Source organism: Oncorhynchus tshawytscha, linkage group LG33 (genome assembly GCF_018296145.1).
Source record: "Oncorhynchus tshawytscha isolate Ot180627B linkage group LG33, Otsh_v2.0, whole genome shotgun sequence".
NCBI classification, from domain to species: Eukaryota; Metazoa; Chordata; class Actinopteri; order Salmoniformes; family Salmonidae; genus Oncorhynchus; species Oncorhynchus tshawytscha.
The window spans coordinates 43,802,659-43,824,264 of NC_056461.1; the positions used below are offsets into that span (position 1 = coordinate 43,802,659).

The following is a 21,606-nucleotide window of genomic DNA, read 5'->3' on the forward strand; positions in this document are numbered from 1 at the left end:
ATGAGTGAAGACTCAGAGGGTTATACAGCCAGTCAACACCGCACACTTATGACACACACACACACACACACACACACACACACACACACACACACACACACACACACACACACACACACACACACACACACACACACACACACACACACACTGAGCCAGCCCGTGATCTCCATCTGGTCAGAGGATTATCTCCCCAGCTGTTGTGACATCACCACAGGATCGACCACTCCGGTTCCGCTTCCCTGACGATCCTCCTTGCATCCACTCAGACCCTCAGCAGCAAAACCGATTCCGTGTTACGGCGATCTCCCTTGACGTCATCTTGCCCGGTGTGACGACACGAACGCGGTTGTAGCCTAGTTACCGCGCGAGGCCTCGATCAGGAAGTGCATTTGAGGAAAACAGAGAAACGGGAGGTAGAGAATGACATAGAGGGGGAGAGGTGGGAGAGAGAGTCTGACGGAGGGAAAGACACTGTTCTGGATCTTAACGGAGCACTAACCTTCCCTCGTGAGAAGAAGACATCACCACCACAATGATCATTAAGGAATTGTAAGTATGCCTACCGACGCCGTGTGTCCGTGACTGTTTTCTCTGTGAGCTTGCTGACATTGTGTCCAGCGGGTACACAGAGAGAGAGAGAGAGAGAGAGAGAGAGGCGGAGAGACCGGGAGAAAGAGAGAGTTTGGGGGAGGGGAGGGAGGGGGGGAATTACAGGCGCACGGTCAGCCCTGACATCTATGCACACACACTTGACTTTGACGTATCCGTTTGGATTTGATTCAGACAACAACAAGAAAATATATGATTTGTTATTTTTAAGCCCATTCAGAAATGATGTTCTATACGCCAGTTAGAGGATTCTATGATGTTCTATATGCCAGCTAGAGGGTTCTATGATGTTCTATATGCCAGCTAGAGGGTTCTATATGCCAGCTAGAGGATTCTATGATGTTCTATATGCCAGCTAGAGGGTTCTATACGCCAGTTAGAGGATTCTATGATGTTCTATATGCCAGCTAGAGGATTCTATGATGTTCTATATGCCAGCTATAGGGTTCTATGATGTTCTATATGCCAGCTAGAGGGTTCTATATGCCAGCTAGAGGATTCTATGATGTTCTATATGCCAGCTAGAGGATTCTATGATGTTCTATATGCCAGTTAGAGGGTTCTATGATGTTCTATATGCCAGCTAGAGGATTCTATGATGTTCTATATGCCAGCTAGAGGGTTCTATATGCCAGCTAGAGGGTTCTATATGCCAGCTAGAGGGTTCTATATGCCAGTTAGAGGGTTCTATATGCCAGTTAGAGGGTTCTATATGCCAATTAGAGGATTCTATGATGTTCTATATGCCAGCTAGAGGGTTCTATATGCCAGTTAGAGGGTTCTATATGCCAGCTAGAGGATTCTATGATGTTCTATATGCCAGCTAGAGGATTCTATGATGTTCTATATGCCAGCTAGAGGGTTCTATGATGTTCTATATGCCAGCTAGAGGGTTCTATATGCCAGCTAGAGGATTCTATGATGTTCTATATGCCAGCTAGAGGATTCTATGATGTTCTATATGCCAGTTAGAGGATTCTATGATGTTCTATATGCCAGCTAGAGGGTTCTATGATGTTCTATATGCCAGCTAGAGGGTTCTATGATGTTCTATATGCCAGCTAGAGGGTTCTATATGCCAGCTAGAGGATTCTATGATGTTCTATATGCCAGCTAGAGGGTTCTATGATGTTCTATATGCCAGCTAGAGGGTTCTATATGCCAGCTAGAGGATTCTATGATGTTCTATATGCCAGCTAGAGGGTTCTATGATGTTCTATATGCCAGTTAGAGGATTCTATGATGTTCTATATGCCAGTTAGAGGATTCTATGATGTTCTATATGCCAGCTAGAGGATTCTATGATGTTCTATATGCCAGTTAGAGGATTCTATGATGTTCTATATGCCAGTTAGAGGATTCTATGATGTTCTATATGCCAGCTAGAGGGTTCTATATGCCAGTTAGAGGATTCTATGATGTTCTATATGCCAGTTAGAGGGTTCTATATGCCAGTTAGAGGATTCTATGATGTTCTATATGCCAGTTAGAGGATTCTATGATGTTCTATATGCCAGCTAGAGGGTTCTATATGCCAGCTAGAGGGTTCTATATGCCAGTTAGAGGGTTCTATGATGTTCTATATGCCAGCTAGAGGATTCTATGATGTTCTATATGCCAGCTAGTGGGTTCTATATGCCAGTTAGAGGGTTCTATGATGTTCTATATGCCAGCTAGTGGATTCTATGATGTTCTATATGCCAGTTAGAGGGTTCTATATGCCAGTTAGAGGGTTCTATGTGCCAGTTGGAGGGTTCTATATGCCAGTTAGAGGGTTCTATGATGTTCTATATGCCAGCTAGAGGGTTCTATATGCCAGTTAGAGGGTTCTATGATGTTCTATATGCCAGCTAGAGGATTCTATGATGTTCTATATGCCAGCTAGAGGGTTCTATATGCCAGTTAGAGGGTTCTATATGCCAGTTAGAGGGTTCTATGATGTTCTATATGCCAGCTAGAGGGTTCTATATGCCAGTTAGAGGATTCTATGATGTTCTATATGCCAGTTAGAGGGTTCTATATGCCAGTTAGAGGGTTCTATGATGTTCTATATGCCAGTTAGAGGATTCTATGATGTTCTATATGCCAGCTAGAGGGTTCTATATGCCAGTTAGAGGGTTCTATGATGTTCTATATGCCAGCTAGAGGATTCTATGATGTTCTATATGCCAGCTAGAGGGTTCTATATGCCAGTTAGAGGGTTCTATGATGTTCTATATGCCAGCTAGAGGATTCTATGATGTTCTATATGCCGGTTAGAGGGTTCTATATGCCAGTTAGAGGGTTCTATGTGCCAGTTGGAGGGTTCTATATGCCAGTTAGAGGGTTCTATGATGTTCTATATGCCAGCTAGAGGGTTCTATATGCCAGTTAGAGGGTTCTATGATGTTCTATATGCCAGCTAGAGGGTTCTATATGCCAGTTAGAGGGTTCTATGATGTTCTATATGCCAGCTAGAGGGTTCTATATGCCAGTTAGAGGGTTCTATGATGTTCTATATGCCAGCTAGAGGATTCTATGATGTTCTATATGCCAGCTAGAGGGTTCTATATGCCAGTTAGAGGGTTCTATATGCCAGTTAGAGGGTTCTATGATGTTCTATATGCCAGCTAGTGGAGGATTCTATGATGTTCTATATGCCCAGCAGTTAGAGGGTTCTATATGCCAGTTAGAGGGTTCTATGATAGAGGGTTCTATATGCCAGCTAGAGGATTCTATGATGTTCTATATGCCAGCTAGAGGGTTCTATATGCCAGTTAGAGGGTTCTATATGCCAGTTAGAGTTAGGGTTCTATGATGTTCTATATGCCAGCTAGAGGGTTCTATATGCCAGTTAGAGCCAGTTATTCTATGATGTTCTATATGCCAGTTAGAGGGTTCTATATGCCAGCTATTGCCAGTTAGGGTTCTATGATGTTCTATATGCCAGTTAGAGGATTCTATGATGTTCTATATGCCAGCTAGAGGGTTCTATATGCCAGTTAGAGGGTTCTATGATGTTCTATATGCCAGCTAGAGGATTCTATGATGTTCTATATGCCAGCTAGAGGGTTCTATATGCCAGTTAGAGGGTTCTATGATGTTCTATATGCCAGCTAGAGGATTCTATGATGTTCTATATGCCAGTTAGAGGGTTCTAGAGGGTTCTATATGCCAGTTAGAGGGTTCTATGTGCCAGTTAGAGGGTTCTATATGCCAGTTAGAGGGTTCTATGATGTTCTATATGCCAGCTAGAGGGTTCTATATGCCAGTTAGAGGGTTCTATGATGTTCTAAATGCCAGCTAGAGGATTCTATGATGTTCTATATGCCAGCTAGATGGTTCTATATGCCAGTTAGAGGGTTCTATATGCCAGTTAGAGGGTTCTATGATGTTCTATATGCCAGCTAGAGGATTCTATGATGTTCTATATGCCAGCTAGAGGGTTCTATATGCCAGTTAGAGGGTTCTATGATGTTCTATATGCCAGCTAGAGGATTCTATGATGTTCTATATGCCAGCTAGAGGGTTCTATATGCCAGTTAGAGGGTTCTATATGCCAGTTAGAGGGTTCTATGATGTTCTATATGCCAGCTAGTGGATTCTATGATGTTCTATATGCCAGCTAGAGGGTTCTATATGCCAGTTAGAGGGTTCTACATGCCAGTTAGAGGGTTCTATATGCCAGTTAGAGGGTGCTATATGCCAGTTAGAGGGTTCTATATGCCAGCTAGAGGATTCTATGATGTTCTATATGCCAGCTAGAGGGTTCTATATGCCAGTTAGAGGGTGCTATATGCCAGTTAGAGGATTCTATGATGTTCTATATGCCAGCTAGAGGGTTCTATATGCCAGTTAGAGGGTTCTATGATGTTCTATATGCCAGTTAGCGGGTGCTATATGCCAGTTAGAGGGTGCTATATGCCAGTTAGAGGGTTCTATGATGTTCTATATGCCAGCTAGAGGGTTCTATATGCCAGTTAGAGGGTTCTATGATGTTCTATATGCCAGTTAGAGGGTGCTATATGCCAGTTAGAGGGTTCTATATGCCAGTTAGAGGGTTCTATGATGTTCTATATGCCAGCTAGTGGATTCTATGATGTTCTATATGCCAGCTAGAGGGTTCTATATGCCAGTTAGAGGGTGCTATATGCCAGTTAGAGGGTTCTATATGCCAGCTAGAGGATTCTATGATGTTCTATATGCCAGCTAGAGGGTTCTATATGCCAGTTAGAGGGTGCTATATGCCAGTTAGAGGGTTCTATGATGTTCTATATGCCAGCTAGAGGGTTCTATATGCCAGTTAGAGGGTGCTATATGCCAGTTAGAGGATTCTATGATGTTCTATATGCCAGTTAGAGGGTGCTATATGCCAGTTAGAGGGTTCTATGATGTTCTATATGCCAGCTAGAGGGTTCTATATGCCAGTTAGAGGATTCTATGATGTTCTATATGCCAGTTAGAGGGTGCTATATGCCAGTTAGAGGGTTCTATGATGTTCTATATGCCAGCTAGAGGGTTCTATATGCCAGTTAGAGGGTGCTATATGCCAGTTAGAGGATTCTATGATGTTCTATATGCCAGCTAGAGGATTCTATGATGTTCTATATGCCAGTTAGAGGGTTCTATGATGTTCTATATGCCAGCTAGAGGATTCTATGATGTTCTATATGCCAGCTAGAGGGTTCTATATGCCAGCTAGAGGGTTCTATATGCCAGCTAGAGGGTTCTATATGCCAGTTAGAGGGTTCTATATGCCAGTTAGAGGGTTCTATATGCCAATTAGAGGATTCTATGATGTTCTATATGCCAGCTAGAGGGTTCTATATGCCAGTTAGAGGGTTCTATATGCCAGCTAGAGGATTCTATGATGTTCTATATGCCAGCTAGAGGATTCTATGATGTTCTATATGCCAGCTAGAGGGTTCTATGATGTAGAGGGTTCTATATGCCAGCTAGCTAGGTTCTATGGGTTCTATATGCCAGCTAGAGGATTCTATGATGTTCTATATGCCAGCTAGAGGATTCTATGATGTTCTATATGCCAGTTAGAGGATTCTATGATGTTCTATATGCCAGCTAGAGGGTTCTATGATGTTCTATATGCCAGCTAGAGGGTTCTATGATGTTCTATATGCCAGCTAGAGGGTTCTATATGCCAGCTAGAGGATTCTATGATGTTCTATATGCCAGCTAGAGGGTTCTATGATGTTCTATATGCCAGCTAGAGGGTTCTATATGCCAGCTAGAGGATTCTATGATGTTCTATATGCCAGCTAGAGGGTTCTATGATGTTCTATATGCCAGTTCGAGGATTCTATGATGTTCTATATGCCAGTTAGAGGATTCTATGATGTTCTATATGCCAGCTAGAGGATTCTATGATGTTCTATATGCCAGTTAGAGGATTCTATGATGTTCTATATGCCAGTTAGAGGATTCTATGATGTTCTATATGCCAGCTAGAGGGTTCTATATGCCAGCTAGAGGGTTCTATATGCCAGTTAGAGGATTCTATGATGTTCTATATGCCAGCTAGAGGGTTCTATATGCCAGTTAGAGGATTCTATGATGTTCTATATGCCAGTTAGAGGGTTCTATATGCCAGTTAGAGGGTTCTATGATGTTCTATATGCCAGTTAGAGGATTCTATGATGTTCTATATGCCAGCTAGAGGGTTCTATATGCCAGTTAGAGGGTTCTATGATGTTCTATATGCCAGCTAGAGGATTCTATGATGTTCTATATGCCAGCTAGAGGGTTCTATATGCCAGTTAGAGGGTTCTATGATGTTCTATATGCCAGCTAGAGGATTCTATGATGTTCTATATGCCAGTTAGAGGGTTCTATATGCCAGTTCTATATGCCAGGGTTCTATATGCCAGTTAGAGGGTTCTATGATGTTCTATATGCCAGTTAGAGGGTTCTATGATGTTCAGTGCCAGCTAGGGTTCTATGATGTTCTATATGCCAGCTAGAGGGTTCTATATGCCAGTTAGAGGGTTCTATGATAGAGGGTTCTATGATGTTCTATATGCCAGCTAGAGGATTCTATGATGTTCTATATGCCAGGGTTCTAGAGGGTTCTATATGCCAGTTAGAGGGTTCTATATGCCAGTTAGAGGGTTCTATGATGTTCTATATGCCAGCTAGTGGATTCTATGATGTTCTATATGCCAGCTAGAGGGTTCTATATGCCAGTTAGAGGGTTCTATATGCCTGTTAGAGGGTTCTATGATGTTCTATATGCCAGCTAGTGGATTCTATGATGTTCTATATGCCAGCTAGAGGGTTCTATATGCCAGTTAGAGGGTGCTATATGCCAGTTAGAGGGTTCTATATGCCAGCTAGAGGATTCTATGATGTTCTATATGCCAGCTAGAGGGTTCTATATGCCAGTTAGAGGGTGCTATATGCCAGTTAGAGGATTCTATGATGTTCTATATGCCAGCTAGAGGGTTCTATATGCCAGTTAGAGGGTTCTATGATGTTCTATATGCCAGTTAGCGGGTGCTATATGCCAGTTAGAGGGTGCTATATGCCAGTTAGAGGCTTCTATGATGTTCTATATGCCAGCTAGAGGGTTCTATATGCCAGTTAGAGGGTTCTATGATGTTCTATATGCCAGTTAGAGGGTGTTCTATATGCCAGTTAGAGGGTTCTATATGCCAGTTAGAGGGTTCTATGATGTTCTATATGCCAGCTAGTGGATTCTATGATGTTCTATATGCCAGCTAGAGGGTTCTATATGCCAGTTAGAGGGTGCTATATGCCAGTTAGAGGGTTCTATATGCCAGCTAGAGGATTCTATGATGTTCTATATGCCAGCTAGAGGGTTCTATATGCCAGTTAGAGGGTGCTATATGCCAGTTAGAGGGTTCTATGATGTTCTATATGCCAGCTAGAGGGTTCTATATGCCAGTTAGTGGGTGCTATATGCCAGTTAGAGGATTCTATGATGTTCTATATGCCAGTTAGTGGGTGCTATATGCCAGTTAGAGGATTCTATGATGTTCTATATGCCAGTTAGAGGGTGCTATATGCCAGTTAGAGGGTTCTATGATGTCCTATATGCCAGCTAGAAGGTGCTATTATTATAACCGAGCCATCAGCAGCCGGCTCCGCGCCACGGTGCCCTTCATAGAGGCTGCAGTAACGGCCTGCATCCGGTAACGGTATAACTCAACGAGAATAGGCTACATCACGGAATAGGGACAGATCAGAAAAAAATGTTGTAACGAAAGGGAGAAAAATAACAATACATTAAACGTTAACGTTATAGGGACAGAAGCAGGCCGTGCGTGCCAGCATCCTCTCCTCGTTCCACCCCCGTGGTGTTATTGATGCCTGCGCTGAAGGTGAAACGACAGAAATAGCATTCCGTTAGCTACAGGGCTGGAGTCAGCGTAGAGGTGGAGAGATGGAGGAATGCAATAGATAGATGGAGGGAGGAAATTAAACCGTGGTACCAGCGTCCGTCTTTTCCCGGGGGATTCTAGCATCAGTCATGTTTTTTCCGGGGAGCTGACGCCTGGTGCTACTAGATATGAGCATGAATAGAGGCCACATCACGAAGAGACATTTAAACCTTACTATTGACGCTTGTATTAGTCTCGATCACCCTTTATTAGGACAGTTTCTAGAAGGTTATACGCAGGTATAGGCTTTTATTATGAGGTTATTATAAGGTTACTGTCTCAGTCAGACCAGTACACCGTGTCTGTCATGAAGGATGCTATCAACTAGTTCATAAGGTGTTGAACACATCTAGATCCATAACACGTCTAATGTACACACACACACAGCTAGGTGTAGGATAGACACACACACACACACACACACACACACACACACACACACACACACAGCTAGGTGTAGGATAGACACACACACACACACACACACACACACACACACACACACACACACACACACACACACACAGCACACACACACACACAGCTAGGTGTAGGATAGACACACACACACACACACACACAGCTAGGTGTAGGATAGACACACACACACACACACACACACACAGCTAGGGTGTATGATACACACACACACACACAGCTAGTTAGGTGTATGCCAGCTAGAGGGGATAGACACACACACACACACACACACACACACACACACACAGCTAGGTGTAGGATGCACACACACACACACACACAGCTAGGTGTATGATAGACACACACACACACAGCTAGGTGTATGGTAGACACACACACACACAGCTAGGTGTAGGATAGACACACACACACAGCTAGGTGTAGATAGACACACACACACACAGCTAGGTGTATGATACCACACACACACACACACACACACACACAGCTAGGTGTATGATAGAACACACACACACACACACACACACACAGCTAGGTGTATGATAGACACACACACACACAGCTAGGTGTATGATAGACACACACACACACACACACACACACAGCTAGGTGTATGATAGACACACACACACACACACACACACACAGCTAGGTGTAGGATACACACACACACACACACACACACAGCTAGGTGTAGGATAGACACACACACACACACACACACACACACACACACACACACACACACACACACACACACACACACACACACACACACACACACACACACACACACAGCTAGGTGTATGATAGACACACACACACACACACACACACACACACACACAGCACAGGTGTATGATACACACACACACACACACACACACACACACACACACACACACACACACACACACACACACACTAGTGTAGGATAGACACACACACACACACACACACACACACACACACACACAGCTAGGTGTATGATAGACACACACACACAACTAGGTGTAGGATAGACACACACACACACACACACACACACAGCTAGGTGTAGGATAGACACACACACACACACAGCATGATAGACACACACACACACACAGCTAGGTGTATGATAGACACACACACACACACACACAGCTAGGTGTAGGATAGACACACACACACAGCTAGGTGTATGATAGACACACACACACAGCTAGGTGTATGATAGACACACACACACACACACACACACACACAGCACACACACAGCTAGGTGTATGATAGACACACACACACACACACACACACACTAGGTGTAGGATAGACACACACACACACAGCTAGGTGTAGGATAGACACACACACACACACACACACACACACAGCTAGGTGTATGATAGACACACACACACACACACAGCTAGGTGTAGGATAGACACACACACACACACACACACAGCTAGGTGTAGGATAGACACACACACACACACACACACACACACACAGCTAGGTGTAGGATAGACACACACACACACACAGCTAGGTGTAGGATAGACACACACACACACACACAGCTAGGTGTATGATACACACACACACACACACACACACACACACACACACACACACACACAGCTAGGTGTATGATACACACACACACACACAGCTAGGTGTAGGATAGACACACACACACACACACAGCTAAGTGTATGATACACACACACACACACACACACACACACACACACACACACACACACACACACACAGCTAGGTGTATGATACACACACACACACACAGCTAGGTGTAGGATAGACACACACACACACACTACACACACACACACACACAGCTAGGTGTAGGATAGACACACACACACACACACACACACACACACACACACACAGCTAGGTGTAGGATAGACACACACACACACACACACACAGCTAGGTGTATGATAGCACACACACACACACACACACACACACACACACACACACACACACACACACACACACACACACACACACACACACACACACACACACACAGCTAGGTGTATGATAGACACACACACACACTAGGTGTAGGATAGACACACACACACACACACACAGCTAGGTGTATGATAGACACACACACACACACAGCTAGGTGTATGATAGACACACACACACACACAGCTAGGTGTAGGATAGACACACACACACACACACACACACAGCTAGGTGTATGATAGACACACACACACACACACACACACACAGGTGTATGACACACACACACACACACACACACACACACACACACACACACACACACACACACACACAGCTAGGTGTATGATAGACACACACACACACACACACACAGCACAGGTGTATGATAGACACACATACACACACACACACACACACACACACACAGGTAGGTGTAGGATAGACACACACACACACACACACACACACACACACACACAGCTAGGTGTAGGATAGACACACACACACACACTAGGTGTAGGATAGACACACACACACACACAGCTAGGTGTAGGATAGACACACACACACACACACACAGCTAGGTGTATGATAGACACACACACACACACAGCTAGGTGTATGATAGACACACACACACACACAGCTAGGTGTATGATAGACACACACACACACAGCAGGTGTACACACACACACACACACACACACAGCTAGGTGTATGATAGACACACACACACACACACACACACACAGCTAGGTGTAGGATAGACACACACACACACACACAGCTAGGTGTAGGATAGACACACACACACACACACAGCTAGGTGTATGATAGACACACACACACACACACAGCTAGGTGTATGATAGACACACACACACACACAGAGCACACACACACACACAGCTAGGTGTATGATAGACACACACACACACACACACACACACACACACACACACAGCTAGGTGTATGATAGACACACACACACACAGCTAGGTGTAGGACACACACACACACACACACACAGCTAGGTGTAGGATAGACACACACACACACACACACACAGCTAGGTGTATGATAGACACACACACACACACAGCTAGGTGTAGGATAGACACACACACACACACACACAGCTAAGTGTAGGATAGACACACACACACACACACACACACACACACACACACACACAGCTAGGTGTATGATAGACACACACACACACACACACACACACACAGCTGGGTGTATGAGACACACACACACACACAGCTAGGTGTAGGATAGACACACACACACACACACAGCTAAGTGTATGATACACACACACACACACACACACAGCTAGGTGTATGATAGACACACACACACAGCTAAGTGTACATAGACACACACACACACACACACAGCTAGGTGTATGATACACACACACACACACACACACACACACACACAGCTAGGTGTATGATAGACACACACACACACACACACACACACACACACACACACACACACACACACACACACACACACACACAGCTAGGTGTATGATAGACACACACACACACACACACAGCTAGGTGTATGATAGACACACACACACACACACACACACACACACACAGCTAGGTGTATGATAGACACACACACACACACAGCTATTTGTATGATACACACACACACACAGCTAGGTGTATGATAGACACACACACACACACACACACACACACACACACACAGCTAGGTGTATGATAGACACACACACACACACACACACACACACACACACACACACACACACAGCTAGGTGTATGATAGACACACACACACACACACACACACACAGCTAGGTGTATGATAGACACACACACACACACACACACTAGGTGTAGGATAGACACACACACACACACAGCTAGGTGTAGGATACACACACACACACACACACACACACAGCTAGGTGTATGATAGACACACACACACACACACAGCTAAGTGTAGGATAGACACACATACACACACACACACACACACACAGCTAGGTGTAGGATAGACACACATACACACACACACACACACACACACACACAGCTAGGTGTATGATAGACACACACACACACACACACACAGCTAGGTGTAGGACACACACACACACACACACACACAGCTAGGTGTAGGATAGACACACACACACACACAGCTAGGTGTAGGATAGACACACACACACACACACAGCTAAGTGTATGATACACACACACACACACACACACACACACACACACACACACACACACACACACACACAGCTAGGTGTATGATAGACACACACACACACAGCTAGGTGTAGGATAGACACACACACAGCTAGGTGTAGGATAGACACACACACACACACACACACACACACAGGACACACACACACACACACAGCTAGGTGTATGAAAGACACACACACACACACACACACACACACACACACACACACACACACACACACACACAGCTAGGTGTAGGATAGACACACACACACACACACACACACAGCTAGGTGTATGATAGACACACACACACACACACAGCTAGGTGTATGATAGACACACACACACAACTAGGTGTAGGATAGACACACACACACACACAGCTAGGTGTATGATAGACACACACACACACACAGCAGCTAAGTGTAGGATAGACACACACACACACAGGTAGGTGTATGATAGACACACACACACACAGCAAGGTGTATGATAGACACACACACACACAGGTAGGTGTATGATAGACACACACACACACAGCAAGGTGTATGATAGACACACACACACACACACACACACACACACACACACACACAGCTAGGTGTAGGATAGACACACACACACACACACAGCTAAGTGTAGGATAGACACACACACACACACACAGGTAGGTGTATGATAGACACACACACACACACACACACACACACAGCTAGGTGTATGATAGACACACACACACACACAGCTAGGTGTATGAAATACACACACACACACAGCTAGGTGTATGATAGACACACACACACACACACACACACACACACACAGCTAGGTGTATGATAGACACACACACACACACAGCTAGGTGTAGGATACACACACACACACACACACACACAGCTAGGTGTATGATAGACACACACACACACACACACACACACACACACACACACACACACACACACACACACACACACACACACACACACACACACACACACACACACACACACACACACAGCTAGGTGTATGATAGACACACACACACACACACACACACACACACACAGCTAGGTGTATGATAGACACATACACACACACACACACACACACACACACACACACACACACACACACACACACACACACACACACACACAGCTAGGTGTATGATAGACACACACACACAACTAGGTGTAGGGATACACACACACACACACACAGCTAGGTGTAGGATAGACACACACACACACACAGCTAGGTGTATGATAGACACACACACACACACAGAGCTAGGTGTATGGTAGACACACACACACACAGCTAGGTGTATGATAGACACACACACACACACACACACACACACACACACACACACACACACACACACACACACACACACACACACAGCTAGGTGTATGATAGACACATACACACACACACACACACACACACACACACAGCTAGGTGTATGATAGACACACACACACACACACACACACAACTAGGTGTAGGATAGACACACACACACACAGCTAGGTGTAGGATAGACACACACACACACACAGCTAGGTGTAGGATAGACACACACACACACACAGCTAGGTGTAGGATAGACACACATACACACACACACACACACACACACACACACACAGCTAGGTGTATGATAGACACACACACACACACAGCTAAGTGTAGGATAGACACACACACACACACACACACACACACACACACAGCTAGGTGTAGGATAGACACACACACACACACACACACACACACACAGCTAGGTGTATGATAGACACACACACACACACACACACACAGCTAGGTGTAGGATAGACACACACACACACACACACACACACACACACACACACACACACTAGGTGTATGATAGACACACACACACACACACACACACACACACACACACAGCTAGGTGTATGATAGACACACACACACAGCTAAGTGTATGATAGACACACACACACACACACACACACACACACAGCTAGGTGTATGATAGACACACACACACACAGCTAGGTGTAGGATAGACACACACACACACACAGCTAAGTGTATGATAGACACACACACACACACACACACACACACACACACACACACACACACACACACACACACACACACACACACACACACACACACACAGCTAGGTGTATGATAGACACACACACACAGCTAAGTGTATGATAGACACACACACACACACACACAGCTAGGTGTATGATAGACACACACACACACAGCTAGGTGTAGGATAGACACACACACACACACAGCTAAGTGTATGATAGACACACACACACACACACACACACACACACACACACACACACACACACACACACACACACACACACACACACACACACACACACACACACACAGCTAGGTGTATGATAGACACACACACACACACACACAGCTAGGTGTATGATAGACACATACACACACACACAGGTAGGTGTATGATAGACACACACACACAGGTAGGTGTATGATAGACACACACACACACACACACACACAGCTAGGTGTATGAAAGACACACACACACACACACAGCTGTGTATGATAGACACACACACACACACACACACAGCTAGGTGTATGATAGACACACACGCACACACACACACACACACACACACACACACACACACACACACACACACACACACACACACACACACACACACACACACACACACACACACACACACACACACACACACACACACACACACACACACACACACACACACACACACACACACACACACACACACACACACACACACACACACACAGCACACACACACACAGCTAGGTGTATGATAGACACACACACACACAGCTAGGTGTATGATAGACACACACACACACAGCTAGGTGTAGGATAGACACACACACACACACACACACACACACACACACACACACACACACACACACACACACAGCTAGGTGTATGATAGACACACACACACACAGCTAGGTGTATGATAGACACACACACACAGCTAGGTGTAGGATAGACACACACACACACACACACACACACACACACACACACACACACACACACACACACACACACACACACACACACTGCTAGGTGTAGGATAGACACACACACACTGCTAGGTGTAGGATAGCTGAAGTTGCTCTCCCCCAAGGCTAACTGTTGAACACATCTTGATCCATAATACGTCTAATATATTTGTAACTTTAGGCTTCAGTCTCTTTGGTTGTAGTTTATAAGTGGAGAGGAGAGAGGAGGAGAGGGAGAGTAGAGGAGAGGTGGGGAAGAGGAGAGGAGGAGGAGTGGAGAGGGAGAAGTGTGTGGGAGGAGAGGGAGAGGAGAGGAGGAGGAGTGGAGAGGGAGATCAGAGGAGAAGAGGAGAGGAGGAGTGGAGAGGGAGATCAGAGGAGAGGAGAAGAGAGGAGAGGTGGGGGAGAGGAGTGTGGGAGGAGAGGGAGAGGAGAGGAGGAGTGGAGAGGGAGAGGAGGAGTGGAGAGGGAGAGGAGAGGTGGGGGGGAGAGGAGGAGTGGAGAGGGAGAGGAGTGTGGGAGGAGAGGGAGAGGAGAGGTGGGGGAGAGGAGTGTGGGAGGAGAGGGAGAGGAGAGGTGGGGGGAGAGGGAGAGGAGAGGAGAGGGACTGGGAAAGGGGGAGGAGTGGAGAGGAGTGGGGAGGGAGAGGAGTGGAGTGGAGAGGGGGAGGAGTGGAGAGGTGGAGGAGTGGAGAGGGGGAGGAGTAGAGCGGAGAGGAGGATAGGGGGAAGAGTGGGGAGGATAGGGGGAGTGGGGAGGAGAGGGGGAGTGGAGAGGAGAGGATGACTGCGGTCTGGCAGATCAGAAGCGATTAGGGAGATACCAGAGCCCCGATGAGACAGACTGGAAATGAATTAAGTTGCTCATGATAGAATGCTGAATGGACACACACACACACACACACACACACACACACACACACACACCGTGGACTGAGACGTTGCTAGTGTCTTACAGGGTTATAACCTCAGTGTTTAAAACTGAATCATTAGGCATTTAGATTAGCCAATAAGTGTTCAACACAGGAGTTGAAAATACAAGATTCAACATGATAGTCAGCTGTTTCCAGTCTGTTTCCAGTCTGTAGTCTGTTTCCAGTCTGTAGTCTGTTTCCAGTCTGTTTACAGTCTGTTTCCAGTCTGTTTCCAGTCTGTTTACAGTCTGTTTCCAGTCTTTTTCCAGTCTGTTTCCAGTCTGTTTCCAGTCTGTTTCCAGTCTGTTTCCAGTCTGTTTCCAGTCTTTTTCCAGTATGTTTACAGTCTGTTTCCAGTCTGTTTCCAGTCTGTTTACAGTCTGTTTCCAGTCTTTTTCCAGTCTGTTTCCAGTCTGTTTCCAGTCTGTTTCCAGTCTGTTTCCAGTCTGTAGTCTGTTTCCAGTCTGTTTACAGTCTGTTTCCAGTCTTTTTCAGTCTGTTTACAGTCTGTTTCCAGTCTTTTTCAGTCTGTTTCCAGTCTGTTTCCAGTCTGTTTCAGTCTGTTTCCAGTCTGTTTCCAGTCTTTTTCCAGTATGTTTACAGTCTGTTTCAGTCTGTTTCAGTCTGTTTTCAGTCTGTTTCCAGTCTTTTTCCAGTCTTTTTCCAGTCTGTTGCCAGTCTTTTTCCAGTCTGTTGCCAGTCTGTTTCCAGTCTGTTGCCAGTCTGTTTCCAGTCTTTTTCCAGTCTGTTTCCAGTCTGTTTCCAGTCTGTTTCCAGTCTGTTTCCAGTCTTTTTCCAGTCTGTTTCCAGTCTGTTTCCAGTCTGTTTCCAACCACCTGTATCTCCTTTGCGTTCAGGTTTGAAACACTAGTGTTAACTTCCCCATCGTCCTGTTTAGAGTCTATTTAGTCATTAGAAATTGATGTGACTTTCCATTCCTTTTATTCAGAGTTCGGATTGTCTGTCACTTTACCAATATTTCAACACATCTTACATCGTTGTCACCATATTAACTAAAGTACCGTCCTAGTCAACATATCTAATAGAACTAATGCATTAGTAAACCCACTACAATCATGCAGTACAGTGTACAGTCAGCAAGCAGTTTAGCAGTTACACTGGTGGGCCCCGGTGGCAATAAATTAATAAAACCAAAAGCTCACCTTGACTTGGAAGAGTTCCAGTGTTGGATAGCTATAGACAGCTAGCTAACATAGCATCCCTCTGTTTGAGCCCGGTGTTAGAGTAGGCTAAACAAGCCAGCTAGCTAACATAGCATCCCTCTGTTTGAGCCCGGTGTTAGAGTAGGCTAAACAAGCCAGCTAGCTAAAATAGCATCCCTCTGTTTGAGCCCGGTGTAGTCTAAACAAGCCAGCTAGCTAACATAGCATCCCTCTGTTTGAGTATTGAAGTGTTAGAGTAGGCTAAACTAGCCAGCTAGCTAACATAGCATCCCTCTGTTTGAGCCCGGTGTTAGAGTAGGCTAAACTAGCCAGCTAGCTAACATAGCATCCCTCTGTTTGAGCCCGGTGTTAGAGTAGGCTAAACAAGCTAGCGGCAATTGATGAAATCTCTCTCTATCTCTCACTTGCTTCTCCTTCATTTTGGATGAAATTAATTTGTTCAAAACTGTTCAACTATTGTCTTTCTCTCTCTTTGAGTCAACTACTCATTAATCTGTAGTTTTGATAAACTGCAAGCTTCAAGCTTTCCCGTGTCGTGGTGGGAGGACCACACAACTTGTCATCGCGTGATTCCAAGTTTACATCGATACTGATGGTTATAATACCAATATTTATTATTTATTATTATCAATATTTGCACATAAAAAGTGTCAACCCCCATTTCTTGCATAATTCATTTTACAGACACAAAGTTATCCCACCTTGCCCAGCGTATTTGTTGACATTTGGAACATTTGTCAAGAAATGTATTGTTTCAGACCATAATGTTGATGATACTTAAGACAAATGAAAATTAAGGTCTAAAATGGGGTTGATATCTCTGTCACTAACAACAAACACAGTCATGGGTTGGTAATCTCTCACATTCCATCGAAAGGCATGCTGGGAAATATGAAAATATGTCTTTACATCCTATAGTGTTAAAACAACACCCCCATTGTTTAGTATTTAAAACCTAAACGCCTTGTGCTGAATAAATAGCGTGTTCATGTGTTTAAAAAGTGTTACAGCGAATTAACATATTCTGTTGTTTACAATCTAAACACATTTGAATTGAAATTCTAAATGCTTTGACAGATTTAAAAAGTGATCCAGAAAAGTGTTCCGTGTCTGTAATCACACTTGGTTTTACAGTGTGTCTGTAATCACACTTGGTTTTACAGTGTGTCTGTTCAGTGTCTGTAATCACACTTGGTTTTACAGGGTGTCTGTAATCACACTTGGTTTTACAGTGTGTTTGTAATCACACTTGGTTCTACAGGGTGTCTGTAATCACACTTGGTTCTACAGGGTGTCTGTAATCACACTTGGTTTTTCAGGGTGTCTGTAATCACACTTGGTTTTACAGTGTGTCTGTAATCACACTTGGTTTTACAGGGTGTCTGTAATCACACTTGGTTTTACAGTGTGTCTGTTCAGTGTCTGTAATCACACTTGGTTTTACAGGGTGTCTGTAATCACACTTGGTTTTACAGTGTGTTTGTAATCACACTTGGTTCTACAGGGTGTCTGTAATCACACTTGGTTTTACAGGGTGTCTGTAATCACACTTGGTTTTACAGTGTGTCTGTAATCACACTTGGTTTTACAGTGTGTCTGTTCCGTGTCTGTAATCACACTTGGTTTTACAGTGTGTCTGTCTAGTGTCTGTAATCACACTTGGTTTTACAGTGTGTCTGTCTAGTGTCTGTAATCACACTTGGTTTTACAGTGTGTCTGTCTAGTGTCTGTAATCACACTTGGTTTTACAGTGTGTCTGTAATCACATTTGGTTTTACAGTGTGTCTGTAATCACACTTGGTTTTACAGTGTGTCTGTAATCACACTTGGTTCTACAGGGTGTCTGTAATCACACTTGGTTTTACAGGGTGTCTGTAATCACACTTGGTTTTACAGGGTGTCTGTAATCACACTTGGTTTTACAGTGTGTCTGTCTAGTGTCTGTAATCACACTTGGTTTTACAGTGTGTCTGTCTAGTGTCTGTAATCACACTTGGTTTTACAGTGTGTCTGTAATCACACTTGGTTTTACAGTGTGTCTGTAATCACACTTGGTTTTACATGGTGTCTGTTTAGTGTCTGTAATCACATCGGGATACAGCAGCAGACGCCTCAGGCCATTTGAGGACATTTTTTGCCATTCATCACACTTGGTTTTACAGTGTGTCTGTAATCACACTTGGTTTTACAGTGTGTCTGTTCAGTGTCTGTAACACACACACTGTAATCACACACACACACACACACACACACACACACACACACACACACACACACACACACACACACACACACACACACACACACACACACAATGAGAATTTGTTCTTAACTAACTTGCCTAGTTAAATAAAGGTTCACATTTTTTATTATTTTTCTAAAACACGGACACACACACACACACACACACACACTGTTAGAGTGGATTGTGAGTCGGTCCATGCTTGCCCCGAGTTACTGTCACACTCTCTTCCCAAAGGGGCAGGGCAGGGCCGGCTCCAAGCATAAGCGACATAAGTGGTCGCTTGGGGCCCCAGAATAAGGAATATTTTTTGGGGGTGTGAGGGAACTCAGTCAGGGCCATCAATACTATGGAGAGTTAGAATAAGAGAATAGACCAGGGCAAGTTTGACATTTGGTTCAGCAGTTTCTCTCTTGCGGGGGGGGCACTCTAACATTTTGCCCGCAAATGTCACGTAGGGCCCCCAAAAGGCTAGAGCCCCTTCATGCTCTCCTCTCGCGGGGACAGGGACACGCTCTCCTCTCGCGGGACAGGGACAGCCAACACACGCTCTCCTCTCGCGGGGACAGGGACTCCTCTCGCGGGGACAGGGACACGCTCTCCTCTCGCGGGGACAGGGACAGCCAACACACCCTCTCTCCTCCCTCTCTCCTCGCGGGGACAGGGACACGCTCTCCTCTCGCGGGGACAGGGACATGCTCTCCTCTCGCGGGGACAGGGACAGCCAACACACCCTCTCTCCTCCCTCTCTCCTCGCGGGGACAGGGACACGCTCTCCTCTCGCGGGGACAGGGACACGCTCTCCTGTCCTGTCGCGGGGACAGGGTCACGCTCTCCTCTCGCGGGGACAGGGACAGCCAACACACGCTCTCCTCTCACGGGGACAGGGACAGCCAACACACGCTCTCCTCTCACGGGGACAGGGGACACACTCTCCTCTCACGGGGACAGGGACACACTCTCCTCTCGGGGACAGGAACAACCAACACACGCTCTTCTCTCACGGGGACAGGGACACACTCTCCTCTCGCGGGGACAGGAACAACCAACACACGCTCTCCTCTCACGGGGACAGGGACACACTCTCCTCTCGCGGGGACAGGAACAACCAACACACGCTCTCCTCTCACGGGGACAGGGACACACTCTCCTCTCGCGGGGACAGGAACAACCAACACACGCTCTCCTCTCGCGGGGACAGGAACAACCAACACACGCTCTCCTCTCGCGGGGACAGGGACACACTCTCCTCTCGCGGGGACAGGGACACACTCTCCTCTCGCGGGGACAGGGACACACTCTCCTCTCGCGGGGACAGGAACAACCAACACACGCTCTCCTCTCGCGGGGACAGGAACAACCAACACACGCTCTCCTCTCGCGGGGACAGGGACACACTCTCCTCTCGCGGGGACAGGGACAACCAACACACGCTCTCCTCTCGCGGGGACAGGAACAACCAACACACGCTCTCCTCTC

General features: G+C 45.6%; 1 protein-coding gene across 1 annotated transcript in view; it reads left to right on the plus strand.

Moving 5' to 3' along the window:
• The first annotated feature begins 232 nt into the window (after positions 1-232).
• Positions 233-21,606, plus strand: part of LOC121841667 (phosphatidylinositol transfer protein alpha isoform-like) — a 72,249-nt gene continuing 50,875 nt past the window's right edge. Inside the window, exon 1 of the mRNA XM_042311499.1 lies at positions 233-552. Within this exon, the coding sequence (XP_042167433.1) occupies positions 536-552 (17 nt within the window). The 5' untranslated portion in view covers positions 233-535. The remainder of the gene's footprint in view (positions 553-21,606) is intronic.